At 37.8% G+C, this 19,702-nt stretch overlaps 1 protein-coding gene across 3 annotated transcripts in view; it reads right to left on the minus strand.

Moving 5' to 3' along the window:
• EDRF1 (erythroid differentiation regulatory factor 1) overlaps nucleotides 1-19,202 on the minus strand; it is a 43,591-nt gene extending 24,389 nt beyond the window's left edge. The window contains exons 1-10 of one of the 3 annotated variants that reach the window (XM_032225431.1): nucleotides 19,026-19,202; nucleotides 15,372-15,586; nucleotides 10,928-10,994; nucleotides 8,245-8,370; nucleotides 6,726-6,850; nucleotides 5,326-5,485; nucleotides 3,373-3,474; nucleotides 2,983-3,104; nucleotides 2,247-2,358; nucleotides 322-469 (exon numbers count right to left, since the gene is read on the minus strand). In XM_032225431.1, coding sequence (XP_032081322.1) covers nucleotides 322-469; nucleotides 2,247-2,358; nucleotides 2,983-3,104; nucleotides 3,373-3,474; nucleotides 5,326-5,485; nucleotides 6,726-6,850; nucleotides 8,245-8,370; nucleotides 10,928-10,994; nucleotides 15,372-15,586; nucleotides 19,026-19,139 — 1,291 coding nt within the window. In that variant the 5' untranslated portion in view covers nucleotides 19,140-19,202. The remainder of the gene's footprint in view (nucleotides 1-321; nucleotides 470-2,246; nucleotides 2,359-2,982; nucleotides 3,105-3,372; nucleotides 3,475-5,325; nucleotides 5,486-6,725; nucleotides 6,851-8,244; nucleotides 8,371-10,927; nucleotides 10,995-15,371; nucleotides 15,587-19,025) is intronic. The other 2 variants (XM_032225429.1, XM_032225432.1) reach the window with 2 other exon arrangements.
• Nucleotides 19,203-19,702: the final 500 nt, after the last annotated feature.

Genomic DNA, 19,702 nt, shown 5'->3' on the forward strand with positions numbered 1-19,702 from the left:
AGCAGTTCAGCGGTTCAAATCTCACCGGCTCAGGGTTGACTCAGCCTTCCATCCTTCCGAGGTGGGTAAAATGAGGACCCAGATTGTTGGGGGCAATATGCTGACTCTCTGTAAACCGCTTAGAGAGGGCTGAAAGCCCTATGAAGCGCTATATAAGTCTAAGTCTACTGCTATTGCTATTGCTATTTCACTATCTTCTTCGTTTTTTAAGAACTGTGAGCCTTCAGTACCGTATTTCATTCCAAGTCATAGCCAGGTTGCAAATCACCCTTTCAAAAACATTTTTTTTTAAAAAAACCTATTGGTCAGGGGGAAGTTTACCTTTAAACAGCCAGTATGTATGTCCTTCTTTTGTACAATTTGATTTCAGAAAAGATAAAATATTTTGAGCAATATCTTTTATTACTTTAGTAGAGAAATTGGACTTCTCCAAATTGGGTATATCTTCTGTCTTAATCATTTCATATTTCTACAACAAAAATGGAACAATTTTCGGAACGGAAAAAAAAATACTATTTGGATTATTCATTTCAAAAGTTTCATTATACAGGCAGTCCTCATTTAGCAACTGTTTGAAGCTATGGTGGATGCCCCCAAAGCTACTAACAACCTGGTCCTGAAGTTAAGGCCACTGCAGTGTCCCTGTATAGTGGCGGGTATGGCTTGGGGAGTCTCAGGAGGTGTGGTAGATCTTGGGAGGCCCAGGACAGGCAGGGCCTCTCCATCGAGGCACTCTATACTCCATTTAATGACCCGTGGGTTTGTTTAATGGCTGCATCAGGAAGAGCAGAGGGTGGGGATTGTTAAGCAAGGCTTAATGGCTGTCACCACTTGCAATTATAATGGGCAGGCTCCACTAGGATTATCTATAAAGCTGAAAAGCTTGCATAACCTTTTGTGATATATTCTATGTATAATATAGAACTGACAGTTATTAACATGCATAAATGTAAGTTCTTGTGTGCAGACAGTATAGTACTGCTTACAAATTAAACATGCTTAAAAAGACATTCACAATGAAGTCTTAGATGGCTGCTATCTGCTTGCTATAGCAACCTTCCTTGAATGTTTTGTTTCGTTTCGTTTTATTGAGCTTGTATGCCGCCCACTCCGGAAGGACTCGTTGAAATCCCCCAGAACCATAAGCCTGGGGAACTCTACCGCCAACTCGGCTACTGACTCGAGGAGCGAGGGGAGGGCTGTTGCAACGCTGTTGGGAGGTAGGTACGTTAGCAACAGACCCACTTGACCTCCAAGGTCCAACTTCATCAGCAGGGACTCACACCCGACAAGCTCTGGAGCAGGGATCCTACGAGGAGCTAAAGACCCTCGGACGATGACAGCCACTCCCCCACCCCTTCCCTGGGATCGCGGCTGATGAAGCACCTGAAAACCTTCTGCACATTTCAGTGAGGGGGACTCCTCCCTCCGGGCCCAGCCAGGTTTCAGTATTACATGCCAGGTCTGCCCCCTCGTCTAAAATTAGGTCCCGGACGAGGGGAGCTTTGTGAACCACAGACCTGGCATTTAGCAAATGGATGCCTTTCATTTTCTTTCACTAGTGTGCTCTTCAGTAATCAGCTAAGCTAGATAGGAACTTCAACGGTTACATCAGGAGATATATATATATATATATATATATATATATATATATATATATATATATATATATACATACATACATACATACATACATACATACATACATACATACATACACACACACACACACACACATACTTAAAGTCACAACCCCTGGTATGCCCAAGTATGGGAGGAAGGTCACACTTCCACTCTCTGTCATTAGGCTCGTCACAAGAGACCATCCAGACAGAAACCCAATATTTTTTACTGTTGCCTTTTTTGTTACATTTGTTATATTTATGCTGATAAATAAATAAAGGGAGACTAGTATAGATCTATTTCAAGCTATTTAGCTCTCATCAGCTAGCCATACCCGGTTCGATTCCCAAACTTGGGTATGGCTAGCTGATGAGAGCTAAATAGCTTGAAATAGATCTATACTAGTCTCCCTTTATTTATTTATCAGCATAAATATAACAAACACACACACACACACACACACACACACACACACACACACATATATATATATATATATATATATATATAGGAGGATACCACATTGGATAAAATCATAGTAAAAGTATACTTTATTCCTCTGACTTATTCTTTTGCTCATTGAGATTAAGAAAGCAATCAGAATGTTTTGACTGAAAACATACCTGAACAATCCCATTGACATGGAAACACATAACAAGTTCTGGAACATTGCAGATCAAGTTGTCCAACCAATAATCAATTCCTGTTAGCACATTAATTGGCTTATTGTTATCCCTTCAAATAAAAATGTTCTAGTATTATTTCAACAAAATGTTAGGACATTAAAATATAAATAGAAGTGTTGGTTTCAAATTAAATACTGTTAATACAATATAAATCTGTGAATATTAGCTATCAGGACTAACAGGAAAATGGAAACATTTGCAGCAGATATGAAATCAAAAGTGGTTTTGAAATAATGACCATTTTTGTAATTTTATTTCTATTATGTAGTGGAAACTTCAATTTAAGAAGCAAGTTTAAAGATTGTCCTTTAAAACCAACTAATCAGAAGATCACAAAAATTAAATTATTAATTGCAAGTGAACTACAGAGGTAAAAAATGAAAAATATACAGAATAGAACCCAGAATATAAGTTTGACCTATCGATATTTTGCATATTTTAAATCCTTCAAATTTAATATACTAACAACATTGAACAGGGGTTTTTTTGCCAAATGGGTAAAACGTAGATTAGACTTTTTGAAAGCTCCTCATCCGTTGCAACTACTTATGCTTAGTTCATATTGGACAAGGAATTCATTTTTGAAGTGACTTTATTAGCAACAAGTTATAAGTAAAAAATGACAGAAGCATTTTTCAACAGGGAGCTATCTAATTTAATTCACTTAATTCACCTGAGACGCAAGCTGACAGCAGGGTATCTTCCTCCTCCAAATATAGGCATATTTGAACCTACCAACATGTGGATATCTTCAAATGTCCATAAGATGTTCCTAACGAAGTCATTTTTAAGACCCTTTAAATTTGAAGAACATACCACGTATAAAGATTTATTCTCTTTATTATAAAAGAAAATGCAGCAAAGCTTTGCAGACTTAACAGAAAGCAAGATGCACAAAGAGCAAATAAGCCATAATACATGGTAGCTATTCTAGATTTTCATAATAAAAAAAAATCAAGGTGCCACAAAACAATTGATAACAATGATTTTTCCCCCTCAGCTGCAGTGTAAATCAAACTGAGCAAAGGGTTTTCCTCATGTCAAATTCCACATAAAATCATACCTGACTGCTTTCCCCGTCACTGAACAAAGTAGTTAGGTTTTGTTCTTTGGGGGCTGAGGCCACATGCCCCACTACATATGAGGATTCAAGAGGTACACTTCCCTGTGAAAAGCACAAGGGCATAAGTGATTCTAATGTTGAAATGATATAAACTCTGCTTTCAATAAAGTTTTGCACATTGGATAACCTATCTGTGAAGGCTTTTTTTCACTGACATACATATTTTCTTCAACCAATATCTTTGAACAGGCCATCATGAAAATTGTTTATAAACAAACTCATTGTTAAGTCTTTGCAATTTCTTTGTTCATATAAGCAGCCTTATCTAGAAAATATGAATCTACCAATCTCTGCATAAAATTCAAGCAAGATTATTTACACACTAGTCTTCTATATGTACTTAGCAGGTACTGAAATGTTTTGCAATAATAAAATTATTAATGTTCCCAATGGATGACAAAATGTTTGCTTGCATTTATATTATAAATTGTCTTGAGTTTTATTAACTGTTTTTCATTCTCACAACTTCTGAGCCCAATCATGGAAAAAGAAACCCTGACTTCTCTTTTAAGACTAGCTCTCATATTCAGAACAAGAACTATATTTGCACGGAGGAACGACTTTGCTTTCCTAGTTTCAGTAATCTCATTCTATGCTGCCCCACCTCAAAAGTGTCATATCCTATTTAAGAACCAGACTCGGAGCCCTCTGAAACTTAAAAGGGAATGATCAAGCAACTGGCAGTTAAATCCTATGAAGAGAGAGATTATAGGAAATCAGAACATCAGAGCAGTTTTGACAATTACTTAGGGAGGTAATTGTCTTCTTCGTTGAATAAATCGAAGTTGAACTTGGCCAGTTATCCAATCTTGTATTTTATTTCTAGATTCCTCCACTAGGAAGCGATCTCTTCCAACTTTGAGTCTCTGACTTCCTATGTCTGTCTTTCTCTATTCCGTGACCTTGATACAAAGGGAATTTTCTCAAGTGCAGATAGTTGTCAGGTTAAGATGGCAATTTGGATGGAATTGCTATTAGTAAGAGATGTATTTGCAAAGTACAACATCATGTGATCACATCATTTAAGAGTTGTAATCTCAAAATGCATGGGTTGCTAAACAGAAGCAGCAGGCGTTCCAGATTAGGAGCATAAGAGTGCTGCAAAGGGTTGGGGGAAGTTTCGGATTGGCCAAAACACAGATTTCTCCTTTTTTGGGATACTTGGGACTCTGGAACATTTTACACCAGAATTTCTGTAAAGATGGACCATAAAGAGACTGGGGAAATTTTGGAACAAATTCAAGAACAGAAATATACTCGAAGAGCATCTTATATCATCAGCAAAAGTAATGATTATATAGCAGAGATTTGGCACATTTTTTACTAACAACATACGAAGATTGAATTACAGATTTTCCTTATTAACAGGATTACCTGTAGCAAAGTAATAACAACTTAAGATGGCCTGGCATAAGGACATGGGGTATTACATAGGCTTTAAACAACCTATTTTTCCAAGTTTCTTTTCCATTCTCCATTCAGAGCTTAAAACAGGAAGAAAACCATTTCAAACCAGATAAGAGCATAACTTAAGTATTTTTCTCAAACTTTTTTACTTTCTATATAACTAGGAAGCTCACAAATATTCATGTTACCTGTAGCACTTTATAATCTCTTCTGAAACCCAATCAAAGCAAATCAAAGCAATTAGTCTAACTTATATTGGACTTATACTTAAGATCATGGACATAAATGACTTGGAGATCCTGAACACTCTTCACACCATGCTATGTAGTGAGCTCTTGCACACTCATTTGTAAGATGTATTTTGCTCCCATCTACTTATAAAAAAGGGCAGAAAGCAGCAATTTCCCCCCCCTGTTCAACCGTCACTAGAGTAGACATTGGCAATGGGGACTGTAAGAAACAAGATAGGAAGGACACAATATTTACCTGATTAGAAGCACTTGCATCTTCAGAAAGAGAGGAAGGCATTTCAAAAGGAGCTGGCCAAGAAACCCTGCTAGGTTCATCCGTTTCATCTTCTGTTGTCTCTTCTTGATTCTGCTCTTTGGAACCAGGAACAGGTTGAGCAGCTTCATCACCATTGATACTGATAAGAAAGGAACGGAGAATGTTAATTAAACCATTTTCACAAAACATTACATTTTAATAGTTATTTTTAATAACATCCTAATAGTTACAACGTGAACAAACATATTTTTGTAATGTATTTTTATCACATACCATAGCATGGTTTCAACGGAAGAGAATATAAGTATTACATTTTTCAATCAGCCACTTTTATTTTTATCTACATAAAACTAAAGTTCTGAAGATGGTATCTATATTCCAAGCAACTGCAACATAATAGATTTATCATTTTTAAGTGGGAGTCTACCATACTTAAAAAATTAGCCTTAATTTTATAATGCTGTATTTCTTGCCAAGGATAATCCTATAAAAGTCTTTGCAGTTTAACACAATGCCAGCTACCGGCGAGCACATGCAGAAAGGATAATGGAGAAGTATCATGAGTGTACTAAATAAGGGATGAGTAAATAGTATGTGAATATATGTTGCCCATGTTTTATCTTGGTGCATTTTGATGTAACATACAGTGTTTGTGTGTGTGTGTGTGTGTGTCTGTCTTTCTTTTTGTGGAGATTATTCTATTTGCCATTTTCTGAGAGCATCTATTTACTTTCCCTGAAACACTATTTTGGCATAATTTGTATAGGTCAATATATATAATTTGGGATTCAGCCTTGTCTCTGCTTTGGAACCAGTTTCCTGAAGAAGTTACCTGTCCCTGAGTCTCATCATTTTGCTTCTGATAGCTAGATATTAGACCTGAAAAGTCATATATCTTCCTAGGCGTGCAATTTGCTGCCATTCAACTATATGGATTCACCATTACAAAAGTATAAACTTATGAGCCTGTCTTTGTAGCAATAAGACAGTCTGCTAATTAAATTTCATTAGATACTTTAGGAAAATATTAAATAGAAAACATTCATTTTTTTGTACTACATCTGAATTCAAAGTGCTACATGTTCATGGAAATTTTAATATTTCCTTGCCTAGCTACAGGCAGTTGCAGCTCTCCAAATGAGGAGCTTTTGGAATGACATTCCATGAGAAATGAGGGACTATAAAATCAGGAGAGAAAAATCACCTGGTATGCACACTTCTTTTTTCAATCAAAGTTCAGAAACAAAAGATATATAATGTTGCATAAGCTTTGAAATGACAAGTTTTACTTAGGATGTAGATACAGTCTAGGTTAAACACACACACACACAAAAAAAACAATTTTAACAAAATTAAAAAATAATATACCAAAAAGGTACCTGTAATATAAAAATTTGGAAAGTATAGCTTTGTGGTACCAATGTTCTTTGCTCTTTTTCTTTCGTTGCCACTTCTGATCTATCAATCTCTGGTAGAATTCTTTCAACCATGTCCAATCTCCAGTCTAAATGACAAACAAAAATAAGTATTCAAAAAGGTAAATAGCAATTACATTAATGGTTAAAAAAAGATAAAGAGATTCCCTTGAGTTAAATATGGTTCCGATTTCCACACTGACATATCCAGTTTTCTTGATAACAGTATATAAATACATAGAGCCCCGTAGTCAGAGAAGCACACCTAATTCTGAAATACAGGTACTCCTCGACTTACAACAGTTTGAAGTTACAACGGCACTGAAAAAAGTGACTTACGACCATTTTTCACAATTAACAACTGTTGCAGCAGTCTTATGGTCACGTGATCAAAATTCAGAGGCTTGAAAACTGATTCATTTACTATAGTTTCCGTGTCCTGGGGTCTTCTGACAAATAAAGTCAATGGGGAAGCCATATTCACTTAACAACCATGTTAACTTAACAACAATTATTCATTTAAGTGTGGCGAGAAAGATCATTAAATGGAGCAGAATTCACTTAACAAATGTCTCGCTTAGCAACAGAAATTATGGGCTCAAATGTGGTCATAGGTCGAGGACTACCTGTAAAAGATTAAAAATGAGTGGTTTTCAACCCCACCTCACCCCTTTTTTTAACTTTTTGGTTTAGTTTACAATCCTGAAACTCACATCTGTTAAGAGATCTGTTCATTTGGAATGGCTCATTGAAATGTATGTATCCTTAGTCTACGAATTACCTCTTTAATTATACATTAGGAAGACTGGCCAATATGAACCTTAGAAGGTCAAGCTTAATTGTTCAAAATTAGATAATGTATTTTATTTAGTGATCATCTATTTTAGTGTTTTTTTCCCTACTTTGTCTAATAATAGTGTCTCCAGCTGTTGAAGTTATATATTATGATAACAACACACATTATGTACAATAACTTCAGCCTTTGAATTCTTTCAACTGCTTCATCAGACAAAATTCTTAAAAAAATGAAGAGGCATGCCTTTCATCAATAGCAGTAGACTTATATACCGCTTCATAGGCCTTTCAGGCCTCTCTAAGCGGTTTACAGAGAGTCAGCATATTGCCCCCAACAATCTGGGTCCTCATTTCACCCACCTCGGAAGGATGGAAGGCTGAGTCAACCCTGAGCCGGTGAGATTTGAACCGCTGACCTGCTGATCTAGCAGTAGCCTGCAGTGCTGCATTTAACCACTGCGCCACCTTGGCTACTACACCTCTATCAAAATGTATTGATAGATGCTGCACAGAATTAAACTAGAATTGGCTGCCATAATCCTAACCCTAGAATTCTCCTGAGGACCAAATTGCTTCATCCCCCCCCAACTCTCCTAGAAAGAATCATAAGTGTTTCTGATAATATAATTGAAGAATAAATAGCAACACTGTAAACTAAATAAAATATTACAAAATATATTGTGACCACCTGCGATGATCTCATAAAGAGTTCTTGAATATCTAAATCATCCAACAGAAGCGTCCTCCCAATTCGATGTACTGCCATGCTGACATGCGATTTGCTGTAAGGTATCTTAAGGAGCTTTTTAATATTCTGCAGAATAAGAAAACATAATGTTTTTAAGGAATTAAGCAGATCAGCAGCTCAGAAGTTTCCACACAGATAAACTTGAGAGGAATCATAAAAGACAAATGAATCAGTGTTAGCGAATAGTTACTAATACTTGTGAACACCATCAGAATTTTGAAAGGCTAAATAGTTCAGATATTCTGCAAAATCTCTGTGAATTCTGATTAAGGAAGCCGCCTTACGGTTTGGTGTAACATTGAATTAGCACCTCACATTTCCTATAAATTTGAAATCGTGATCAGAAATGTTGGTTTCAAAAGCATTCAGAAGCTACAGTAGAGCCTCTGGTCATAAACACTTCTGACCACAATCAAATTGGGTTCCAACCAAAATATTCACTCTTTTTTTTCATGGCCGATTTCCTCTGCCATGTCATTTTTTTTTTTTTTTTTTGTAAGCGCCAAATTTTTAAAATTACGTTTGGGTCACGACCAAATCAGTTTGCGACCAAAGTTATGGAACGAATTATGGTCGTGACCAGACGTTGTACTGTATGTTTTATACTAAACATAAATTAGGGGAATGTTATCCAAATTAACAAATTGTGGATATTTCTCTAATCCTAGCATTGCTGTAACTAAAAACTAAAAACGTTAAGCAGAGGGAAAGTGAAAAGCTGTAAATCGTGGTTTATCTAATTATTATGCAGTCAAATAGTACAACTTGCAAAAATTCCTATGTGGAAGTGGGAGTAAGCTAGAAGTATGAATAGAAAAGTGTTAATGGACTTTATAGTATTTTGATTTTGATTTTGGTTTGCAATAGTCCTGGTTAATATTACAACAGCGGTGGTCATTGAGGTCCAGAACTGTTTTTGAAGTGTTAATTCCAGCCCTTCATGTGGCCTGATCTCAATGACTTGCATCCTTGTCTCACTCTAAAATAACACCCACATTTCTTTTTCACTCAGAAATCGCCCACTCCTATTTTAGGAACGAATAACCTGAACATGTATATTACTTTGATCTGCCCTGACCAAAAATAAATCCATAATCTATTGCAAACTAAGGCTACATTCCTGGTTTGGAAAAGGTGAAAACATGTCTTTGTGAAGACAGTGTGCTAAACTGCATAATCAGCACCTACTGTTTTTAACCATCTCCAACTGGAAACAGTCGAAGTATAAGTCATTAGCCTGGCATCTTTATATACCTAAATAGGATTTTTAAAAATTGCTATTAAAAACACTACAAAAATAACAAATTATGCTAATATGAGAAAATACTCAGAACTCTTGAAGATTTAAGGCAGTGGTTCCCAAAATTGGCAACTTTAAGACTTGTGGACTTCAACTCCCAGAATGCTGGCTGGAGAATTCTGGGAGTTGAAGTCCACAAGTCTTAAAGTTGCCAAGTTGGGAACCACTGGTTTAAGAAATATTATAATTTCAGGAATGGAACAAACCATAGCACTTCTACACAACTAGTGGCACAGTGGCCAGGGGGCAATATTTCTCCATCATGGCATCTATCTGTGAGAGCTATGAAGAAATCTGTTCTTAGAAGTGAGACTTGCTTGAACATCGACTGTATTCTGGAAGTTGGTCAAGACTGATCTCTACAAAATTTTAGACCATCCTCTTTTCTGTAATACCTTATCTCCCCACTCAAAACAAAACATATACCAAAGGTTCGTGAACTACTGAATGTAGCAGAAGAAATTCCAAATTCTGGGGAATTAATAAATTGTCCCATTTTAATTCATGAAAGTTTGATTCGACCTAAGTCACTTCTCTGAATGGAAAGGTACTGTCACAGATTTTTCTACGTAAACCCAGATTAGTGGACTCCAAACTCCAGGAGAGCCAACACAACCCCACCTAGCCTTTAGCCAACACAACAACATACACTCACAGTTCACGATACACTTTTCTCCTAGTCTACTACAGCTTCTGCTACTCCACTACTACTTCTCTTTTGAGCCCTATTTATTGAGAACAGTAAGGCTACTTCAAGGCTCCTTTAGTTCCCCAAATAAACACAAAGCACCTTGTCTCTCACACTCACACCACAACTCCAACATCACAACATTCTGCTGCCTCTCTGCTCAGCTTTTACATTGTTAGGCTGGCTAGAAAGAGACGTGGCACCAACAGCCTGGCATTTTGCAGATAACCTGTCCTCTCACGTTCCTTTGGAATAAAATCCATCACATTTGAATTAGATTTTGCCAATTACACTATTAAAAGATAATCCTATTCTTCTAAAATATGACTAACTCAATATTAAAAACTGTAAGTATTTAATGCTGATAAATAGTAGCAGTAATTGTTATTTAGTATGACTAAAATCAGTATTGATATAGCAATATAATATAAATCAAAATTGACAATAAACACTAAAATAACAGTACAAATATATAATGTGGAATATAAATGTAATAAATATAATATATAAATGCAATATAAATGCAATAAAATAATTTATCATGAAACTCTCCCTCTTTAAAGTAGTAAGATCAATTAAATAGTCTAGCAAGTTTGGACTATATGCTATGTTATGTTACTTAAGAATATACATACCTCAGAATCAGATACAACATCCACATCATTTCCAACTGAGTCGATAAAATCATATGCCATGCCAAAACTATTTTAAATAGAGATATGAAATTAATCAAGCATTGCATTTATTTTTCAAAATGAATGTACTAATTTTTTATTATTTCAGTTTTGTACCCCATCTTTTCATCTCCAAGGCATTTAAAGCAGCTAACAGATTTCTTTTTAAATTGAAATCTACTTAAAAACTGGTGTTAAAATCACCATAATCTAATTCAAAAAGCTTGGCTAAAAAGGGAATTATCCTTCTCTAAAACCAAAAAAGAAAGAAGAACTGCCGAAGGATTGTATTCCATAGTATTTAATCAATGCATAGCTTTCAAACGTAATCCAAATTATATTATCTAAACAACATTATAAATTATTTAAATATCAGAAGATTAGACCATTGTTTTTTTTCTGACCTCTTGGCAGAAAGGATGTGTAGGGAGATGCTAAGAAACCCATCATTACCACTCATTCAGTTTTAAACAAGAAAAGAGAACCACAATCTACCATCTACATTATTGCTATTTGGGGGGGGGGACGGGACGATATGCTGACTCTGTAAACCGTTTAGAGAGAGCAGAAGAGCACTAGTGTGTCTAAATGCTAATGATTTTTAGAGGAAAAGATCTCGGTCCTTTTCCTCAGAAAATATATTTTTTAAACGTAGTATTGTCATTATTTTTCTTCAGAAAAAACAAAAACAAAATGTACAGGTAGTCATCAAATCACACTTATGTTTATAAAACAAGTCACCATTTGACTAGACTCAATTTTAAGACTTTTGCAGAAGTTGTTAAGTGCATAGTCCTCACTGTTTGCTATGGGGCATTTTTTGCTAGAAACTGGAAGTAAAAAGCTGGTTTCTGGCAAAACATTGTAAATCGTGGTCATGTGATTTCATAGTGCTGTAAGCAGCTATAAATGTCTGCCTGTATTACCAAGTACCAGAAATGCAGTCATGTGACATCGAAACTTTGAAACCTGGTCACAAATCCCAGTTTTGGGATTCATTGTAACTTCAAAAGGTTACTAAACAACTGGTCCTTAGCCAAAGACTACTTGAATGCATTTCTCTCCTGAACAAAATGTATTAACTATATATAAAACATATTTTATTGGTCACCAAAGAAAAATGGAAGTAGGAAATTCAAATAAGAAAGGTTCAGATAGTTAGCAATAGCAATAGCAGTTAGACTTATATACCGCTTCATAGGGCTTTCAGCCCTCTCTAAGCGGTTTACAGAGTCAGCATATTCCCCCAACAACAATCCAGGTCCTCATTTCACCCACCTCGGAAGGATGGAAGGCTGAGTCAACCCTGAGCCCATGAGATTTGAACCACCGAACTGCAGATAGCAGTCAGCTGAAGTGGTCTGCAGTACTGCACCCTAACCACTGCGCCGCCTCGGCTCTAGTTCTAGTTCTCGACATATGACCATCACTGAGCTCCAAATTTCTTTTGCTAAGCAAGATAGGTGTTAAATGAATTCTGCTTCATTTTGCACCTTTTTTGTCATTGTTGTTAAAAAAAAATCACTGCGGTTGCTAAGTGAATGATGTGGTTGTTAAGTGAATCTGACTTCCCCATTGACTTTCCTTGTTGGAAGCCAGCTAGCAAGGCTACAAATGGTGAATGCATGACCCTGGGGCAGTGCAACTATCATAAATACATGCCAAGTGCCCAAACTTTGATCATGTGACCACTGGGACGGTTCTATGGTCGCAAATATGAAAACCGGTCATAAGTCATTTTTAATGCCCTTGTAACTTCTGTTACTAAACAAATATAGGTTGTAAACAAATATATATATATAGGTAAGACTACCTATATATGCTTAGTTATTATAATGAACACAGGGTGGGGAGAAGGAGAGCTGATTAGAAATGTATCATTCTGTATTTATACTGTAAGCCAGACTTCCATCAAATTCTTGCAGAAAATACAACTGTTCCTTTCTAACACTATTCACTACTCTGGTTTATTCCTACACAATACACACACTGGCCCACACATCAAAATAAGATTGGCTTCAGATCAGAATTTTGTTAGGTAGATTTAAGATTAATGAATAAAAACTTTAAAAAGCCATGAAAGATTATTTCAATATATGTGATTACTGTGGCAAGATGTACACATGGGAAGATTCAAAACTACCCATTATGGAGGAACGGTTGATGAAGTTGACAGATTTTGCCAGAATAGATGAATGTTATTTATTTGTATCCTGCCTTTATTATTTTTACAAATAACGCAAGGTAACAAACATATCCAAGGCACCTCTTATTTTCCCCACAACGATCCTGTGAGGTTAGTTGGGCTGAATGACAAGCCCAAGTCACCCAGCTGGTTTTCCTGACTAAGATGGGACTAGATCTTACAATAACCTGCTTTCTAGCCTGGTACTTTAAACACTAAACCAAACTGGCTTATTATAAGTATTAGATATTTATCATATCTGAATGAAATGAATTTGTAATTTATGGTTTTGATTATTAGATTATAGAAGGAAGCGTAATATGGCGTAACATTAGAGAGACTAAAATATATTTGTACTTATAACTGTTATCAGAAGCCACTTCTTTACATCTTTTTTCTTCCACTTTTTGCTTTTTCTTTGCTTTTTAATCCTTACTTTATATTATTTTGTGTTAGTTTTTATTTTGCTTATACATTTTAATTATGTATGTATGTATGTATGTATGTATGTATGTATGTATGCACTTATGTATGTATCAGGGGTGGGTTTCTCCAGGTTCGCACCGGTACGCCAGAACCAGTTCGTGAAATTTAGCATACCTTTTGGAACCTGTTCAGGAAGGAAGGAAGGAAAGAAGGAAGGAAGGAATGGAGGGAGAGGGAGAGAAAAGAGAGAGAGACAAAGATAGAAAGAGAAAGAAAAAAGAAAGAAAAAGGAAGTGGGAGAGAGAGAAGAAAGAGGTGAAGGAAGGAAAGAAAGTGTGTGTGTGTGTGTGTGTGTGAGAAAGAGAGAGAGAAAGAGAGAGAGAGAAAGAAAGAAAAAGAAAGAGAACTTATGATCACATTGAGCCCAAAATTTTGGTTGCTAAGTAAGAGCATTGTTAAGTGAGTTTCACCACATTTTCCAAGTTGGCCATGCCCACCCGGTCACATGCCCACCAAGCCATGCCCCCGTCACATGACCACTGAGCCACTCCCATAAAACAGGTCACACCTATAGAATAGGTTGTAAAAATTTTGAAACCCACCCCTGGTATGTATACATGTATATAAAATAATGTTGGCAGATATACTATATTTGGGCTACAAAATGTGGGACAGTCATTAGGTAACACACAGATACAGTACAGAGAAATATTTGCTATACTATCTAATGGTCATCTAATTTTTTACAGCCCTAATTAGGGACCCCTAGGTCTGCTCCTCCCAGAAACTGTAGTCACCTCAGAGATTTCCTTGCTGTCTCTAAATTATATTATTTCAAGGGTTCCTCTGCACTGCCTCCGTAATATTCCGTCCTAGTTCTACACTATTGCTTCTCCCAGTTTCCATTTTCTCTAGTCAATTTTTCTGTCAAATCACCATTTCATAAGCTAAACTTTGGGATTATAATTAATTGGTTCTTAAACCAGCAACTTTATTTGGACCTCACACTATTAAGAGCCCAATGCAATTATATATCTGTTTTCTCCAACAGCTTCCCATTTGCTGACAATGTTAAGTCTCTCTCATTCTCTCTCCCCCTCCCTCTCTCTCTCTTTCTCTCTCTCTCACATACACTCCCCCCCCCACACACACGTATATATGTATATATATATATACACACACAAAGGTATGTGTGCTGTGTGTATAAATGAATGAATTGAGTTTGAGTTTCATTTTATTATATGCCGCCCTATTCCTGGCGGGACTCAGGGCGGCGCACAAACCCAAGGTGGGGAAGGGAAAGACACAAAAACTACAAAATACAGGGCATTTAAAAACAACCAACAGCCACACGATTCGAGAGGGGAAGGGAACTCATCAACCCCAGTCCTGCCGACACAGCCAGGTTTTAACGGCTTTTTGGAAGGCCTGGAGAGAGGTGAGGTCCGAATCCCTGCGGGGAGTTCGTTCCAAAGGGCCAGAGCCGCCACAGAGAAGGCCCTCCCCCGGGTAGTAGCCAGATGACATTGGCTGGTAGACGGAACCCGGAGGAGGCCTGCTCTGTGTGATCTAATGGGTCTTTGGGAGGTAATTGGCAGCAGGCGGTCTCTCAAGTACCCAGGTCCAATACCATGAAGGGCTTTAATTAGTGAATTGGTTGAAAATTCTTTAGATCCTGTATTTTACCTTCCACACAATCAAATTTATCTGTAAATCCTAACTCACAAATTGTCTTTTAACAAACTTGAGATTATTTTTACTAAGATAGGGATAAAAAGGATTCCCAATATTTACCTTGAAAATGGTTTGCTTTTCTTGCTGTTGCCAAGGATAGTTGCCCCTGCTGCTCCCAGTTTTGCACTTTCACGCAACCAGTTAGCAGGTGGAAGTTTTAGATCCGTCTTTTCTTGAAGACGGGAAAAGGCTGCTTGTGGTGGTGCAGATGAATATTTCACCACAGCACTGCTCTTTATTTCATTGCCACCAAGCAACAGCATACCAGTAGATCCCTAAATTGTATATAAAAAATGAATTACGAAATTCAACTGCACATACTATGAACACTCATTTGATCACATTCGAAACAAATCATAAAAAATATAATCAAAAATAACTATTCAGTTTTGATAGGTCTATGGAGATTCCCAGTCACCCAGGTCATGGTTGTCCCAAAGGTGCTTTTTCAAGAGGTAACTGGGCTTTCATTGTTTTTCCTGGAAGACGTTTCGCTTCTCAGGCAAAAAGCTTTATATGTGACAACTAAGCCTATCAGCAGTTTGTGTAACAAGAGTTCATCCCAAGGGGTAATGGGAAATGCCTTCTTGTGGATCCTCAATACCAATTGAGGAATATATACATTTCTACTGTCACAAAAAAAGGAAGACTAGTAAATGCATTGAAGTAGTTTTGATGCCCCTCTACAACAGTAGAGTAGAGTAGAGTAAAGTAGAATAGGAATATAATAGAATCGAAGCTGGAAAGGACCTTGGAAGTCTTCTAGTCCAGCCCCCTCCTCGAGTAAGAGAACCTAAATCAGTGGTAGTCAACCTGGTCCCTACCGCCCACTAGTGGGCGTTCCAGCTTTCATGGTGGGCGGTAGGGGTTTGCTGTAACTCTGCTTTATAAATTTTATAAAGTAATGTTACTTCCCTACTTTATAAATCACCATTACTGTGGAACTGGTGGGTGGTTAGAAAATTTTACTACTAACAGAGATACCAAAAGTGGGCAGTAGGTATAAAAAGATTGACTACCCCCGACCTAGATTATCTCAGACAAGTGGCTGTTCAGTCTCTTCTTAAAAAGCTCCAGTGATGGAGTACCTACGATTTCTGAAGGCAACTTCTGTTCCACTGGTTAATTGTCCTCATTGTTAGGAAGTTTGGAGAATAATTTGACCCCTTCTCCTCTTTGGCAGCCTCTCAAATCCTGAAATACTGCTATCATGTCACCCCTACTTGTTATATTATATATTATATTATTATTATTATTATTATTAATTATATTATTATATTATTATTATATTATACTATACTAATTATATATTATATTATATTATCCCTGGAGGATAATTTGACCCCCTCTTCTGTTTGGCAGCCTGTCAAATCCTGAAATACTGCTATCATGTCACCCCTACTTTTATATTATATTATATTATTATAATATTATATTATATTATAATATTATATTATAATATTATATTATAATATTATATTATATTATTATATTATTATAATGTTATATTTATTATACTCTACTCCAGTGTTTCTCAACCTTAGTAACTTGAAGATGTCCGGACTTCAACTCCCAGAATTCCCCAGCCAGCGAATGCTCTACTCTACTCTACTCTACTCTACTCTACTCATTATATTATCCCTGGATTTCCACTTCACCAGGACTCCTCTTGTCTTCCTCTCTATTTAAGCAACTGGGAACCACAAACACCACGGAAGTAACTAACCATGGAAAGAGGTTGTGCGTGAGGAGTCCCAGAAAAAAAACTGGCTTCTCTTTGGGTCACAGTTATGGTTTGCCTTCTCTCTGCCCCAACTTCACCCATTTGCCAGGAAGTCTTCTAGTCCAGCCCCCTCCTCAAGTAAGAGAACCTATATTATCTCAGACAAGTGATTGTCTAGTGTCTTCTTAAAAACCTCCAGTGATGGAGCACCCACGATTTCTGGTGGCAACTTCTGTTCCACTGGTTAATTGTCCTCATTGTTAGGAAGTTTCTCCTTAATTCCAGGTTGCTTTTCTCTTGGATTAGTTTCCATCCATTATTCCCCTGGTGCTTTGGAGAATAATTTGACCTCCCTCTTCTCTTTGGCAGCCTCTCAAATCCTGAAATACTGCTATCATGTCACCACTACTTTTATATTATATTATGTTGTATTATATTATATTATATATATATATTGTTATTATTATATTATACTATACTATACTATACTGTACTATACTAATTTTATATTATATTATATTATCCCTGGAGGATAATTTGACCCCCTCTTCTGTTTGGCAGCCTCTCAAATACTGAAATACTGCTATCATGTCACCCCTACTTTTATAATATATTATATTATAATTATTATATTATAATATAATATAGCAATAGCAATAGCAGTTAGACTTATATACAGCTTCATAGGGCTTTCAGCCCTCTCTAAGCGGTTTAGAGAGTCAGCATATTGCCCCCAAAAACAATCCGGGTCCTCATTTTACCCACCTCGGAAGGATGGAAGGCTGAGTCAACCCTGAGCCGGTGAGATTTGAACAGCCGAACTGCAGTCAGCTGAAGTAGCCTGCAGTGCTGCATTTAACCACTGCGCCACCTCGGCTCTATTGTTATCTATTAAGGATAACAAGATCTTGAAAAAACATACTTTGTGCATGCCCATCTGCACACAATGCACTAATAGCAATAGCAATAGCAGTTAGACTTATATACCACTTCATAGGCCTTTCAGGCCTCTCTAAGCGGTTTAGAGAGTCAGCATATTGCCCCCAACAACAATCCGGGTCCTCATTTTACCCACCTCGGAAGGATGGAAGGCTGAGTCAACCCTGAGCCGGTGAGATTTGAACAGCCGAACTGCAGTCAGCTGAAGTAGCCTGCAGTGCTGCATTTAACCACTGCGCCACCTCGGCTCTATTGTTATCTATTAAGGATAAGAAGATCTTGAAAAAACATACTTTGTGCATGCCCATCTGCACACAATGCACTAATAGCAATAGCAGTAGCAGTTAGACTTATATAGCGCTTCATAGGGCTTTCAGCCCTCTCTAAGCGGTTTAGAGAGTCAGCATATTGCCCCCAACAACAATCCGGGTCCTCATTTTACCCACCTCGGAAGGATGGAAGGCTGAGTCAACCCTGAGCCTAGTGGGATTTGAACAGCTGAACTGCAGTCAGCTGAAGTAGCCTGCAGTGCTGCATTTAACCACTGCGCCACCTCGGCTCCTATATTATATTATATAATAAATATAATATAATAATATAATAATAATATTATATTATTATTATATTATTATAATATTATATTTATTATACTCTACTCTACTCTACTCTACTCATTATATTATCCCTGGATTTCCACTTCACCAGGACTCCTCTTGTCTTCCTCTCTTTTTAAGCAACTGGGAACCACAAACACCGCGGAAGTAACTAACCACGGAAAGAGGTTGTGCGTGAGGAGTCCCAGAAAAAAAACAACTGGCTTCTCTTTGGGTCCCAGTTACGGTTTGCCTTCTCTCTGCCCCAACTTCACCCATTTGGCCGTGTGAGAAAGGATGTGGGCGCTGCTGCGTTTGTTCACCTGGCCCTCAAGCCCAAGGCGGCTGGCAGACGCGGGTCTCCCATCCGGGGAGCTAAAGGGAACCGCTGGGACCCCACTGTGTGTGTGTGTGGACGAAGGAGTTGTGAGCAGCTGCCGTAAAGCCGCGTCGAGATACCTGTTTGGGCTCTTCTTGCTCTCCTGTCAGCGCTACCTGCCCGGCTTCGGACGTCCCGGGGTAGCTCCCTTCATCGGGGCAAAGCCCGGCGCCCGCTCCCCACACGTCTCCCATTCGTTCCGCTCGGCCCCGCGGCCGCCAAGACGGCAGCGGTTGCCACAGGAAGTCGGACGCCCCCCTCTGGCAGGAGGAGCTTCCTGCAGTTTAAAAAAACCACCGGAAAAAGACCGCCCAGCGATCTCTTTCTTTCTTTCTCGCCGCGTTTCTTTGGTTCCGTTCCTCGCCAGATGGGGGGAAAGCTCCCGCGCGCAGGCGAGATCTCGCGAGATCTCTTCTGTGGGCGGGAAAAAGGAGGCGAGCGGGGACAACCGTTCCTCGCTTCGCTGAGGAGAATCATAAAAAACGATTCGCTTCGCTGAGGAGAATCATAAAAAAAAACGATTCGTGGCCATTATTGCTCGTCGACTCGGGAGGACAGAATGATATCCAGAATGACAAAATAACAGGGTTGGACGGGACCTTTGGAGGTCTTCTAGTCCAACCCCGCCTCAGGCAGGAAACCCCCCTATACCGTTTCAGACGAAGTCTAGGCTTCTATATACCCCCATCAGGATTAGCAGCGTTTTTAAGTATTTTGGAGAGTTATAGTCGAAAAATCTTTTGCTTAATATAATTAG

The sequence above is a fragment of the Thamnophis elegans genome, chromosome 10 (genome assembly GCF_009769535.1).
Source record: "Thamnophis elegans isolate rThaEle1 chromosome 10, rThaEle1.pri, whole genome shotgun sequence".
NCBI lineage: Eukaryota > Metazoa > Chordata > Lepidosauria > Squamata > Colubridae > Thamnophis > Thamnophis elegans.